The 14096-nt window shown below is 47.4% G+C and overlaps 1 protein-coding gene and 1 long non-coding RNA gene across 3 annotated transcripts in view; one reads left to right on the top strand and one right to left on the bottom strand.

Annotated features, from left to right (window-relative positions):
• The window catches only part of LOC127483152 (uncharacterized), a 33102-nt gene extending 30768 nt beyond the window's left edge, over positions 1–2334 (bottom strand). For both annotated transcript variants that reach the window (XR_007909103.2, XR_011378238.1), the window contains exon 1: positions 2014–2334. This is a non-coding gene — a long non-coding RNA (uncharacterized lncRNA). The remainder of the gene's footprint in view (positions 1–2013) is intronic.
• A 2255-nt stretch (positions 2335–4589) lies between these two features.
• Positions 4590–14096, top strand: part of RNF150 (ring finger protein 150) — a 313307-nt gene continuing 303800 nt past the window's right edge. Inside the window, exon 1 of the mRNA XM_051819466.2 lies at positions 4590–6012. Within this exon, the coding sequence (XP_051675426.2) occupies positions 5502–6012 (511 nt within the window). The 5' untranslated portion in view covers positions 4590–5501. The remainder of the gene's footprint in view (positions 6013–14096) is intronic.

Below are 14096 nucleotides of genomic sequence, written 5' to 3' on the forward strand. Positions count from 1 at the left end.
TTCCTTCATAACATTAACATAATCCAAAACTTCAAATTTCTACTTCCTCCTTTCAAAATAGAAATCCCATTACAGCAAAAATCTTGTCCGTTCTGTTTCCTGTTATATGTTCAGTGCCTGAACACCACCTAAGACATAACAAATGCTCAATGAGTTCTGTTGAAGACATGAAATACAGAGAAGTGTTATCTACAAGGACAGTGTACATTTAGCAGGTGGTGGATATAGCAAGAGTTCTTTGCTCTTTCCAAATAGCCACCAGCTCAGTGGGTGAAGAAATGCCACTGGAAAAAAAAAAGAGTGGTTATTTTGGAGGAAAATCTTTTTAGCATAAAGCTGGGAACATAGTACTGTCTTCCAAAAAAGTGGTCTTTAAACTTTAAAAAAAAATCAAGATTTCAGGTTCTCTGAAAGAGTGGCTGGTGTGCTGTGGCGCAACGGGTTAATGCCCTGACCTGAAGCGCCAGCATCCCATATGGGCGCCGGTTCGAGACCCAGCTACTCCACTTCCTATCCAGCTCTCTGCTATGGCCTGGGATAGCAGTAAGAAGATGGCCCAAGGCCGGCGCCGCGGCTCACTAGGCTAATCCTCCGCCTAGCGGCGCCGGCACACCGGGTTCTAGTCCCGGTCGGGGCGCTGGATTCTGTCCCGGTTGCCCCTCTTCCAGGCCAGCCCTCTGCTGTGGCCAGGGAGTGCAGTGGAGGATGGCCCAGGTGCTTGGGCCCTGCACCCCATGGGAGACCAGGAAAAAGCACCTGGCTCCTGGCTCCTGCCATTGGATCAGTGCGGTGCACCGGCCGCGGCGGCCATTGGAGGGTGAACCAATGGCAAAAGGAAGACCTTTCTCTCTGTCTCTCTCTCTCACTGTCCACTCTGCCTGTCAAAAAAAAAAAAAAAAAAAAAAGAAGATGGCCCAAGTCCTTGGGCCCCTGCACCCACATGGGAGACCTGGAGGAGGCTCCTGGCCCCTGGCTTCGGATCGGTGCAGCTCCGGCTGGTGCGGCCAATTGGGGAGTGAACCAGTGGATGGAAGACCTCTCTCTCTCTCTCTGCCTCTCCTATCTCTGTGTAACTCTGACTTTCAATAAATAAATAAATCTTTAAAAAAAAAAAAGAGTGGCTAGTGGAAGGAGTTTATAGATTATCATTAATTTTTATGATAAATTTCAGAGCAAGATTTAGACAGAATGGTTACTGAATATTTCAGTGTGCATATCCCACACACAAGGACATTCTTGTACAAAATTGCAGGATAAACATTCAGATCAGGAAATCATCACTGATAAAATGTACCATCTAATCCACAGGCCTCATTCACTTTTTTTTCCCCCATCTGGTAATTTTTCCTTTCCATCCAGGAGCCATTCCAGGATCGAATGTTGTATTTAGTTGTTATGCAACTTAAGTCTCTCCAGTTTGGATATTAGTTGTTTTTCTCTGCCTTTCATAGACTTATGTGTCTCAGAGAGTACAGACCTTTAGTTTTTAAGATGCCTGTCACCCTGGGCCCATCCGTGTTTTCTGGTATCAGGCACAGAAGGTGAATGGTTGGCAGGGATATGTCACAGATGCTATCAGCACATCTCTTTAGGAGGCAGATGATACAATTTGTTCTGAGTGGTGATATTCACCATCGTCAACTGGTCAGCTTGGTCTTCTCTTCAAAATATGTAGCTCCTCCCCAATACTCAATAAAATATGCATTTTCCAGAAAATCAGGCTAATATCCTGATTATATCAAATATCTACATCCCAGTCTTTGTCTCCTTTGAGGACTCCTGCCTGAATCAACCAACACTGTCAAATGGTGACGTCCTGTCTCCATCGAGCCTTATTAGAAGGTGTTGCTACCAAAGGATAGCTTTTACTTCTCCCTTGCTTCTTTGCTTCATCATTTCTTTTAAAATAGATTATAACCCATTACTATCGTTATTTTATGCCCAAACTGCCCCCAGTTTGGCCAGTGGGAGCCCCTTCCAGCTGACTCATGTGTCCTTGGGTTTTTTTCTCACTGTGTTTTCAGCACTTTCCTACTGGAGGTTTGAAACTCTGTACTTTTTCAGCCCCAGTCCTGGAATCAGCCCTGGCTCCTGGAGGATGGTATTTAGAAACCACGATCTTCTGGCCACTTCATGACCCCATGCCCTGGAATAGAGAGCTATGGTCAATATAGTGTATATGTATATATATACATACACAGACACACACACATACATATCATTATAAAAAGACGATTTCACACTCATTTTTTAAATCCAGTGTCTCAGCATTTTTTTTATAGCATTTTCTTTGCCTATTTGGAAATTCCTTCTCCAACAATATAAAACCCGGCTGTCACTTCACTTATCTGCACAATGGCCCTGGAATTAACCAATCTTCCAGCCAGGATGCTCCCTCTGTAACACTGTCACCCCTTCAACCCCTAACTTTTCTCTTTTTTTTAAATATTTATTTATTTATTTATTTGAAAGGGGTGGGGGAGATCGAGAGAGAGAGAGAGAGAGAGAGAGAGAGATCTTCTATCAGCTGGTTCTCACCCCAGATGGCCACAATAGCCAAAGCTGTGCCGATCTGAAGCCAGGAACCAGGAGCTTCTTCCGGGTCTCCCACGCGGGTGCAGGGGCCCAAGGACTTGGGCCATCTTCCACTGCCTTCCCAGGCCATAGCAGAGAGCTGGATTGGAAGTGGAGCAGCCGGAACTAGAACCGGCACCCATATGACATGCCGGCACTGCAAGCATCGGCTTTACCTGCTACGCCACAGTGCCAGCCCCACCCATAACTTTTCTAAGAGACAGAAAGGATAAGGAAAAGCTGTAAATTCTCAATGACAGATTCTCCAGTTTTTGAGGCTGCAGAAACAGTAGCGACAGAAAGGTTGGGGAACCCCGTGTTTCGGTGAAGGTATCTGAACAGAACTAGCCGGGTGGTTGCAGTCAATGGCCTCCTCCCTCAGCTCTCTGGTGGTTCAGCAACCAGCAGCCAGGCAGTCTCCACTCATGCCTTCTTGGCATGAGACACTATAATAAGCACTGCCCCACTTGCCTAGAAGCCTAGTTTCAAAAATGAACAAGCTAGGAACACACACAAATCCAGCCCATCAAATACCATAGAGACAAATTCTTGTAAGTAGTTCTTGTGCCTGCTTCTAATTTGGGTGTAGCTGGGGTTCTTCGCTCTCCCCTAACAGCCACCAGCTGTTTGTTCTGCTGCTGCTGGGAAAGGAGAAGTCATGCCAATGGCAGCCATTAACAGAAAGCCGGACGCATGTGGAGGTCCTGGGAAAGGTGGATTTCTTTCCTAAACATGAATTGGATTCCAGGTTCTCTGACAGAGATCCACTGGGAAGGACAGGGTACGTGAGAATCTTCAAGCAGGGGCTGGCCTAGCAGGTAAGGCCATGGCCAAAGAAACCGGCCATCCCATCAGGTTCAAGTCCCTGCTGTGCCACTGCTGATACAGCTCCCTGCTAATGGCTTTGGAAAAGCAACGGAAGATGCTTAGGCCCCACGTGGGAGACCAGGATGAAGCTCCTGGTTGTAGCTGTGACCACTTGGGGAATGAACTGTGGATGGAAGAGCTCTCTCTCTCTTTCTCTTTCACTCTCTCTCTCTCTCACTCTCTGTAATTCTGACTTTCAACTAAATAAATAGATGTTTTGAAAAAAAAAAAGAGAACTGTCACACACATATTTTTACAAACTTTATGACATGGATCTCAAGCAAAGGAAACCAGACGTGAGAAGGGATAACAATTTTCCAAACATTTAACATTGTGAAGAACTGTGCTGTGTCAGTTTCAAGAATGCCATTCTGGGAATACCACACTCTCTGCTGACTGGTGGTAATCTCCATACACAACCCGGAGAACACACATAAACAACAGTAACCCAAACAAACCTCCCTTGCCTGCTGATGCCCCGGGGGCTCTGTCACCAGGCATGACAACTGCAATAAACACAGTGGAGAAATAGCTCACCAGCTTCTCACAATTAGAAGGCATCCGTTCTGCAAAACAAATGCCACGCGTTTGCTCCCAGCTGGCCGCAGAGAGGCCCATTCCTACACCCACCCTAATGGAGTGGTTGCTAGACCAGCTGTGTCAGCATTGCCTGAGAACTTGCTAGACACGGATATTGGGGGTCTCACCCCAGATCTAATAACTCAGAAATGCTAACGCAGGGCTCATCAGGCTGTTTTTTTTTTTTTAAGATTTATTTTATTTGAAAGGCAGAGTTACAGAGAGGGCGAGGGAGAGGGAGAGGGGGAGGGGGAGAGGGACAGAGAGACAGAGAGAGAGGTCTTCATCCGCTGATTCACTCCCCAAAGGCCGCAATGAACAGAGCTGAGCCAAGAGCCTCCTCTGGGTCTCCCACGTGGGTGCAGGGACCCAAGCACTTGGGCCATCTTCCATTGTTTTCCCAGGCCATAGTAGAGAGAGCTGTATCTGGAGAGGAGCAGCAAGGACTCCAGCCTGCGCTGGCCCCCAGGCTGTCTTAAACCAGCATTTGGGAGTCACTTCCCTAGGTATCGCTGTGGCATCGTTCAACCCACCTTACACTTTGGCTTTGGAAAAGGAAAGTCACCGCACGTGTTCAGCGAATGGGCGAGTGGTTTAGGGGAAGCTCGACCATTTCCGCATAGGAGTATTTAAGGCGCAGGAAGCAGTTTCTGTACTCAGAGGTCAAAGGCTCCTTTTCCCTACTGCAAACCCCACCTGGACCAAGTCACCCACTGGGGCTGAGTTTGAGACCCGCCAGGGGTCGCTGCTGCCCGTGAAGAGACCGAGGGAGCGCGGCGAGCGAAGCCCCGAAGCTTTGACATCACACTAAGCTCCTCCTTGCACGCACACATTCTACACACACACACACACAAACATACACAGACACACGCACACCCGGGCCGCGCACTCGTCCCGCGGCAAGAGTGCGCCCCGCGCAGCCACCCGACGAGGGCGGCAGCACACGCTCGCAGGCCCCTCCGACCCGGCGCGCTGAGGTAGCGGCCGCCGCGGCAGCAGCTCGACCCGCGCTCTCCGGCGCTCGGCGGCGGCCGGGACTCCCTCGGCAGCACCCCTGCCTGCGAACAGCCACCCCGGCCCCTGCCGGGACTAGAGAGGGCGTGGGGCCGTCACCTCGCGCGCTCCGGAGCCCCCTGCTACCCCTATGAGAGACGGAGAAGCCGGGCGGAGGCGCAGGACGCTCGGCAGCCGGACGCCTCCTCAAGCCCCGCGCGCCCTCTCCTCCCGCGCCCCCTGCACGGCTGAGGAGCAAAATGCAACCGCCGCGCTTCGGCTGAAAGGCGACGGGGCCCGCGCGACCCGCTCGCCCGGAATCCCGTGCCCGCGGCGGCTGCGCGCCCCGGCCGCGGCCCCTCAGGAGGGAGAGTGAGCAGCGGCCGCGGGAAAGAGAAGCGGCCGGCGCGGACTGGGCCAGGGCCCGGGAGGAGGCGCGGGGCAGAGGGAGGGCGCGGGGGGCGGGGCGGGGGCGCCGGCGGAGAAAGATGGCAATGTCTCTCATCCAAGCGTGCCGCAGTCTGGCTCTCTCAACATGGCTGCTTTCCTTTTGTTTCGTGCATCTACTCTGCCTGGACTTCACCGTGGCCGAGAAGGAGGAATGGTACACCGCCTTCGTGAACATCACCTACGCTGAGCCCGCGCCGGACCCGGGGGCCGGGGCTGCGGGCGGCGGCGGCGGCGGCGGCAGTGGCGGCGGCGCCGGCTCGGAGCTGCACACGGAGAAGACTGAGTGCGGGCGCTACGGAGAGCACTCCCCCAAACAGGACGCCCGCGGGGAGGTGGTCATGGCCAGCTCGGCCCACGACCGCCTGGCCTGTGACCCCAACACCAAGTTCGCCGCTCCGACGCACGGCAAGAACTGGATAGCCCTCATCCCCAAGGGCAACTGCACCTACAGGGACAAGATCCGCAACGCGTTCCTGCAGAACGCCTCCGCCGTGGTCATCTTCAACGCGGGCTCCAACACCAACGAGACCATCACCATGCCCCACGCAGGTGAGCCGCGGGGCCGCGCTCGGGGGAGGGGGAAGCCCCAGGACGTGAAGGTGTCCGGAGGGGTCCTGCGCCTGCCTGCGCGCTCCTTTCTGGGAAGTCCGTGCTGCGCAGAGGACGCGTCTCGGAGCCCTGCACCTATTAAGTTTTGCTTCCAGTCACTTGGGGATGACAGGGTGGGCGGGGGTGGGGAGGGTTACAAAGGGGTGAGGATTAATTGTATCCGGGAGAATACTAGCGAGCTTGGCAGAGCGCCTCCGGGACAAGGGTTTGCAGAGGTGGGCTAACTTTTCCGGGAGGATCTGGAAGGTGGGGATTTCTTCTTGGTTATTGACGGGACCTGTGCCTGTTTGGAGCCGGCAGATCTGATAACTCAGCTGTGCACGCGGGTGCGTGCATCAGGTGTACCCCTGATGGTGGCGTTTGTGTATCAGGAGGTGGATAGGGTTACCTGAAGACAGCTCACCACCAAGAACTTGCCTCTCCAAGTCAGGTTTCAACTCTTGCTGGGAGATTGAGTGCTCACCTCCCCCCCCCCCCCCCACTCCGCTCTGGGTTGACCCACGTCACGAATACTGTGAGATTAAAAGTACTAAGCTGCACCTGGCCGCCAGGAGAAGCTGACCGGAGGGCCAGTAGTAGGTACATCATTGCATCCCCCACCAGCCGAGACGAGTGCGGTGGCCGTAAAGTGATAACTGCTTTTCCTGTTTTGCATTTATCCTGTGCCTCATTAATAGGTTAAACATGCTGAAGGCTTGCTTTCTGGCAAGAAGACGCATTTTCTGTATTGAAAGAATGAATTTTTTACTTAATCATCACTGGTGCTAGTTACATCAGTAGCCCCAAACCCAACTCCATAATGCATATGCCTTAAGTAAACAAAGTGTCCATGATGAGAATGATCACAATTTAAAACGGGCGTCTCCTGTGGGCATGAGCTGCGCCTCCTGGCAGGCTTGCCTCCTGAGTACAGGGTTGTTGCTTGTATCTGTGAACTTGAGAACTGGGCCTTCCACCCTCCGTGAGCTGCTCCTGGGCTGCGACGGTGGCATCCAGCCGGAGGAAGGAGGGGATAGAAATTAGATAGATTTTCCGAGTGGAGTTGCCTAATGAAATAGATTACTTTAAAAGCCAGGCTTTACTACACAGGCTACTGGAATGGGACACCAAGCTTTGGCCACACTTGCAGGGGTGTTTCTTTGGGGACAAGTTTCCATTCCAAGAGCTCATGTCACCTACTAGTGAAATATGCAGTTGGGTTGCCTCTGGTAATTAACACCAGCTGTTTTCCTCAAGAAACTGTCAACCTTAACACAGATGGGCGGAAAGGGGAAGCATTCAACACTTAGAAAACACAGGCCAGAAAAATGCAGTGTGTTAATTGGTGAAGAGGAGGAGAGGCCCATCACTTCTTAGAAAAGTTCTGATGCAGCACTTTGGAAGTAGTCAATAATAACTTTCTTGAGCTCAGTAGTTTTCTAGGCGAAAAGATGGTATTCTGACCTTGAATCATAAGAGTCTAACTTAAACTTGGATATTCAAGGATGTTAAGAAGTAGGGAAGGGCATGTTGACTCATATAAAATGTTGTTAAATAAATATATTATTTAATAGCTAACAGTGCATGAATGAAGGTTTTTTTGGCCTCTTAAAGTACAAGAAAATTGTCAGCTGACTTTACAGGATTCTTTAAATGTTTCTTTGTACATTCACATGAAATCTTCAACTCAGCTTCTTTGAAGAAGCATCATTTGTTCCTGTCTAAAAAGGTTTTCCACAACGCCAACTCCTTGGATCAATGAATAGATTGCCTGTTTTTAAAGAAAGCAGTAAGCTGATTTTCTGCTTGACCCAGACATAGTGGGAGTAAAAGGCTTAGTAATAGTTTGAAAGTTAAGTACTAAAAAGTGTAAAGGAAAATCTCTAGTAACTGTTCCCTGTTTCCAAAAGTATATGAATGCTCTATGTGCCATTAGCCACAAAACTTCTTGCTCTATTTTGAGAGTTGCTGCTTTAGGAGACCCTGTGTTTACTTTAGTTGTAGACTTATTGATTTCTGCCAGAATCTCATTATAAGCAGACACCTGTGTGGGTATTCTGGCAAACCCTTCACTTGACTCTGAAATTCTGTCTGAAAAGCAGTGGTCTGCCTGACAATGTCTTAAGCTTGGCTGCAGAACTTGAAGGCTGTACTTTTTCCAGTTGAGTCTGAGTCACGCTTCTAAATTCACCTTCAGAAACTGTGTACATTTTAGCTGCTAATCAAACATTCTTCCTTTGTGAATTAGCGGTACATATCCCAGAGGATCCTTCTATTTGTGAACTTTTTATCTCCAAAAAGTTTTTTGGAGACTAGTAGTTTACCTTATAACAAAGTCACTCCCTCAATATGAAAGCTTTAATGAAATATAACTTAACATACGATGCCATTCACTCATATAAGGTATACAATTCAATAGCTTTCAGTATGTTGATTGAGTTATGCAACCGTCACCATGTCTAATTCCAAAATGAAATTCCATTAGAAATTCTGCTCTTTTCCAACCCCCAACCCTAGGAAATGGTACTGTAATTTCTGTCTCTCTGAATTTGCCTCTTCTGTACATTTCATATAAATCTGATCATATGCTATGTGGATGTTCGTGATAGACCTCCTTCACTTAGCATAATGTTTTCAAGGTTTATCAAGGTTTTGATATATTTCGGTATTTCATCCCGGTCTACCGTCAAATAATATTGCATTGTTAGTTAGCATACACCACGCTTTACTTATCTGTTCATGAGCAGATAGACACGTAGGTAGTTTCCACTGTGTGGTTATAATGCATAATGCTGCTGTGAATATTCATGTACAAATATTTGTGGACACTTATCTTGGATATAAGCCAAGAGTAGAATTTCTGAGTCATATGACAACTCTGTGGTGAGCCTTTTGAAGAACTGACAGACTTTTCCAAAACGGCTCCATCATTTCACATTCCCAGGAGCAGTGTATGGGAGTTCTGATTTTTCCATCTCCTCAACAACACTTGTTGTTATCTATCCAAGTGGTATATTTTATTTTATCCATCCAGGTGGTATATTCAATGTAGTTTTGATTTACATTTCCCTGATGACTAATGGTTACTTTTTAGCAAACTCTTTTTTAAAAAAAATTTTTTAAAGATTTTATTTATTTAGTTGAGAGGCGGAGTTACAGAGAGAGGGAGAGAAAGAACTTTCACCTGCTGGTTCACTCCCCAAATGGCTGCAAAAGCTGGAGCTGTGCCGATCCGAAGCCAGGAGCCAGGAGCTTCTTCCGGATCTCCCGTGTAGGTGCAGGGGCCCAAGCACTTGGGCCATCTTCCACTGCTTTCCCAGGCCATGAGTAGGGACCTGATTGGGATGAGGAACAGCTGGGACTAGAACCAGCACCCACAGGGGATGCTGTCACCACTGGCAGAGGCTTAACCTACTGTGCCACAGCACCAGCCTCTTTTAGCATACTCTTAATTCTTTCCAGCTATGTCTCTTCTCTGGACTTCCAACTCATACATTTTTTTTATTCTAGGGAAGAAGGAGGCGGAGGGGAAGGGGACAGAGAGGGAGAGAAAATCTGCCTTTACTGGTTAAAAAGGAAAGGAAAGGTGAAGAGAAGGAAGGCAGAGGGGTAGGAAAGTGAGGGGAGGTCCATGGACCAGAAATTATGTCTCTTAGAAAGCAGTGTATATTGCTTCTTCAGTGCAAGAGCAAAAAGAGGGCCAGCCAGAGAAAAAGGCTGTCCATGAATGCAGGAGCCCCTGAACCCCGAAGTAAACTTTCAGAGGCAGGTGAAGCCAGCAGAACCTGATTGATCTCCTCAAACCTGGGCTGATACATGCCCAGGACCCAGAGCAAAGTGATGATAGCAAGCTTTTCTAGAGGCAACTGAAGGAGCTGGTTAATTTAGGACCGTGACCTCTAGAGGCAAACTGTGTGGGTTTGCGTCCTAAACTCTGCTACTTCCTCACCCTGTGTAGTTAAGTAGGTGACTTAACATTTCAGGACTTGGCTTTCCTAACAGGCTAATACATTATGTAGAGTGGCACATAGCAGTCGGCATTAACCTTCAGAAACATAGAACTCAGTGACCCACGGTGATACAGAGGAACTGGAGACAGGATCTTCATACCTATACCCCCCTGGGGGAGGGTGCTCCCTGGGGCCCAGGGGCAGCCTCAGAGAAATGTTCTTTATTTACCCCCTCATGCTTTGGAGACCAAAACAGTTGTGCCAGTTTCTGTGTGTGATCTGCGAGAGGCTGTTTGAGCACCCTCTGATGACTGGTTAACATTTTAGGATTCTCCCATGGTGTTTGCACTTTCCCTTGGTTGAAATTGAAATTGTACCTTGGTAAGGACAGGTGTGATAAAGCTGGTAAATCTGTGTCTGTAGGCTACTTGTGACTGCGTTGTGATGTTGAGGAAGTGAGACTTTTTTTCTATTTTTAAAGAGTGTATTTGCTGTCTTTCTGTTTGTCTGCAGTTAGGAAGAAATTAAACATCTAGCTCCCTGGGAGGAATTTGTGGAACTCTGGATTCCTAATAGCAAGTTGGACGTGGGAGAAGGGCAGGATGATTGTAGTAACTGCAGAGAACAAGCTCAAATATTGGAAAGAAGGAGCTCTGGATAGAATATGAGGGTGCTTCAACAAGTTCATAGGGAAATGGAATTAAAAGATAAGTTCATTTTGATGTAAAAAATTTGAAATCCTTGCATAGTTATTTTTAATGATATACATTTCCATAAGCTTTTTGAAGACCCCTTCTGTATCTGTATATTCCAGGCTTCTGAAGGGTCAGAGGTGAAACTTACAGCAGCTTTCCCCCTTGTAGGTGAGTGCTGGAAGAGTTGACTTCATGTGTTCATGCTATACCGAGGGTCATTGCTTTTAACTGCTGAAGTCTACCTTCTCCTTACTGTCTGCAGAGGAACTAGCTGTTATAACTTTTTTTTTTTTTTTAATTTGACAGGTAGAGTTAGACAGTGACAGAGAGAGACAGAGAGAAAGGTCTTCTTTCTGTTGGTTCACCCCCAAATGGCCGCTACAGCCAGAGCTATGCCGATCTGAAGCCAGGAGCCAGGTGCTTCCTCCTGGTCCTATGTGGGTGCAGGGCCCAAGCACTTGGGCCATCCTACACTGCCCTCCCGGGCCACAGCAGAGAACTGGACTGGAAGAGGAGCAACTTGGACTAGAACCTGGCGCCCATATGGGATGCCGGTGCCGTAGGCGAAGATTAACCAAATGAGCCACAGCACCGGCTCCTAGCTGTTATAACTTAATCCTTTTCCCCAAGGTGTATGTTTTTCTAGAATAGGTTCCGTTTTGCTTTACATGATCCTGTAAATGATATGCTTTCACCATCTTGTTGCCCTTTCTTTGGGTGGTAATAAAACTGATCAAATAGTACCTACTCTGTGGCAGGCATATTCTAAGTACCTTGTGTGTGTACATTTAATTCTCACAATGATATGTAGATAAGTGGCTTTATTGTGCCCATTTCATAGAAGAAAAAACTGAGATTGACAAGGTCATTTAGGTCGCTAGTGATAAAATTGGACTTGCAAACCCAAGTATGCTCCTGAATTTGTTATTTTTAGCTATGGTTCCATGTATACTCTCCATGTGAAAGAATACTAGAAAAACTGGATGTGGTGGCAGGCAAAAATGCCACTTTGGGTACCCACGTACCATTTAGGATACCTGGGTTTGAGTCCTAGCTCTTCGGCCCACTCCAGCTTCCTGCTAATGTGCACCCTAGGAGGCAGTGGGTGATGAGTCAAGTAGGTGGGTTCCTGGCACTTGCATGAGAGACCAGGTTGAGTTCCTGGATCCTGGCTGTTGTGGGCATTTGGGGGATGAACTAATAGATAGGAGCTCTTTGTTTGTCTCCCTCTATCTTTGCCTGCCTGTCTCTCTGCCTTTGAAGTAAATAAAATAGAAAGTATACTAATAAAAAACTATATGTGGATAGGGACTACTTAATAATGGGTACAGGAAGTAATCTAAGGCCGACTGCCGTGTCAGTGTATGTTAGCAAGTCTGTAGACCGATGCACTACTGACTTTCCTGAGAGTTTCCCTGCATTGGTTGGGGTGTCCTCCTGACTTACATCTGATTAACTTTTGGGCTTTGGGCAAGGCCCTTATTCTATTCTCAGCCTCAGGTTTTTCATTTATAAAATGTCAGGTTTGAGTGAGTTGATCTCTTACAAATGTATAAACTCTAAAATTTATTCCTTGTATATTCAAAAATTGGACTATTTCTAATAGAATTCAAATTTCTGGCTTGCCCATAACAGGGCAGGAGGTGGCATTGTACTGTCACACAGGCCCAGGTCCTTGTCATGTTTTATGGTCGTCCTGTTGGCCTGCTCCCCTCAATTATATTCCCCACCTTAACCTTAAGATCAGTGTGTTCAGGACCTCAGCTTCATGGAGTCAGGTTAGAGTTAATGGGGAGAAGTTACACAGAGCAGACTTCGTTTGGCAAAGGAAACACAATCCTAAGGATAGAAGTAATTAGAACTGGAAGATTTCCTTGGGAGACTGAGCTTTCTCTGGCATTCAGATTGAAACTGAGCAGGCACCATATGGAATTGCTGATCCCAGGATTCACGCACGGAGTTGAATGGATGGCATCTTCAAAGGCTTCCCAAGCCTGAGCGTAAATGATTCTCTGTTATTTAGGTATGTAAGAAGCATATTTCGTTTTTTAAAAAGATTAATTAATTAATTTGAAAATCAGAATTACACAGAGAAAGGAAGACACAGAGAGAGAGAAGGAGAGCAAGATATCTTCCATCTGCTGGTTCACTCCCCAGATGGCCACAACAGCCTGGGGCTATGCCAGGCCCGGCTACAGCCAGGAGCTTTGTCCAGGTCTCCCATGTGGGTGGCAAGGGCCCAAACACTTGTGCCATTTCCACTGCTTTTCCTGGACCTTTTAACAGGGAGCTGGATTGGAAGTGAAGCAACTGGAACTCGAACTGGTGCCCATATATGGGATGCCAGCATCACAGGTGGCAGCTTTACCCACAGTGCTACAGTGCCAGCCTGCTATGCCACAATGCCAGCCCCAAGAAACATATTTCTTAAGCACCTTAGTTCTTACTTCATTTTCCTTTTAAAATACACACAGAAAATCTATCATTTATACTTAGTCTTAATTGCTCATGCAAAAACAATCTCACCTTCCCCATTCTGTGTGTGTGTGTGGGTGGGGGAGACCTCAGAAAGCTTCTGGGGGTGGGCATTGCGCACAGTGGTTAAGTTGCCCCTTGCGGTGTCCTCATCCCTACTTGGAGTCCCTGGTTTGAATTCTGCCTCCTTCCCTTCTTCCATGCTAATACACCTCGGCAGTAGCAGGTGATGAAGGCCCAAGTACTAGAGTCGCTGCCACCTATGTTGCATGGGAGACCAGGACTGAATTCTGGGCTCCTGGCTTCAGTCTGTCCCAGCCCTGGCTGTTGTGGGTGTTTCAGGAGTCAACCTGAGGATGGATGACCTCTCTGTATCTATCTGCCTATCTCTCTGCCTTTCCAAACAGTTGCTTTAAAGTGTATGGGAAAATGGCATTAAGTCTATTTTTGCAGTAAACAGTAACTCTCACCTGTCTCCGTCTCTTTACTGGCAGACAGATATCCAATAGCCAGGAACTCCAGACTCTGATATTAAAATCTGTAACTCATGGTAAACGTTAAATAACATTCTTGGCTGTGTAACTTAATATGGCCTAGGCATTTCAAGACACTGAATTACTTGTTTACACATTTTAGGTCATAGAAATACATATCTGGGGGATTTAGAAGAAATTTCATCTCCTTCCTTCTCTAATCTTCAGAAATAATTTGATCTTCTTCTCTCCTGATATCTCTCTTCTTCAAAGCCCTGTGGTTTAACAAAAAAAGCAAAGTAATTTTATGACCAGGAAGTCTGGAAAGATCCAGAAAGAAACTGGAGGATTTTTGTTTTTTATGACTCATTATTCTTCTTTGATAAAGAAGTGATTATGCCTATGATACAAATTTGTTTAAAAACCAGTTCTCACTTTAGAAAAGAAGGAGT

Source organism: Oryctolagus cuniculus, chromosome 8 (genome assembly GCF_964237555.1).
Source record: "Oryctolagus cuniculus chromosome 8, mOryCun1.1, whole genome shotgun sequence".
NCBI lineage: Eukaryota > Metazoa > Chordata > Mammalia > Lagomorpha > Leporidae > Oryctolagus > Oryctolagus cuniculus.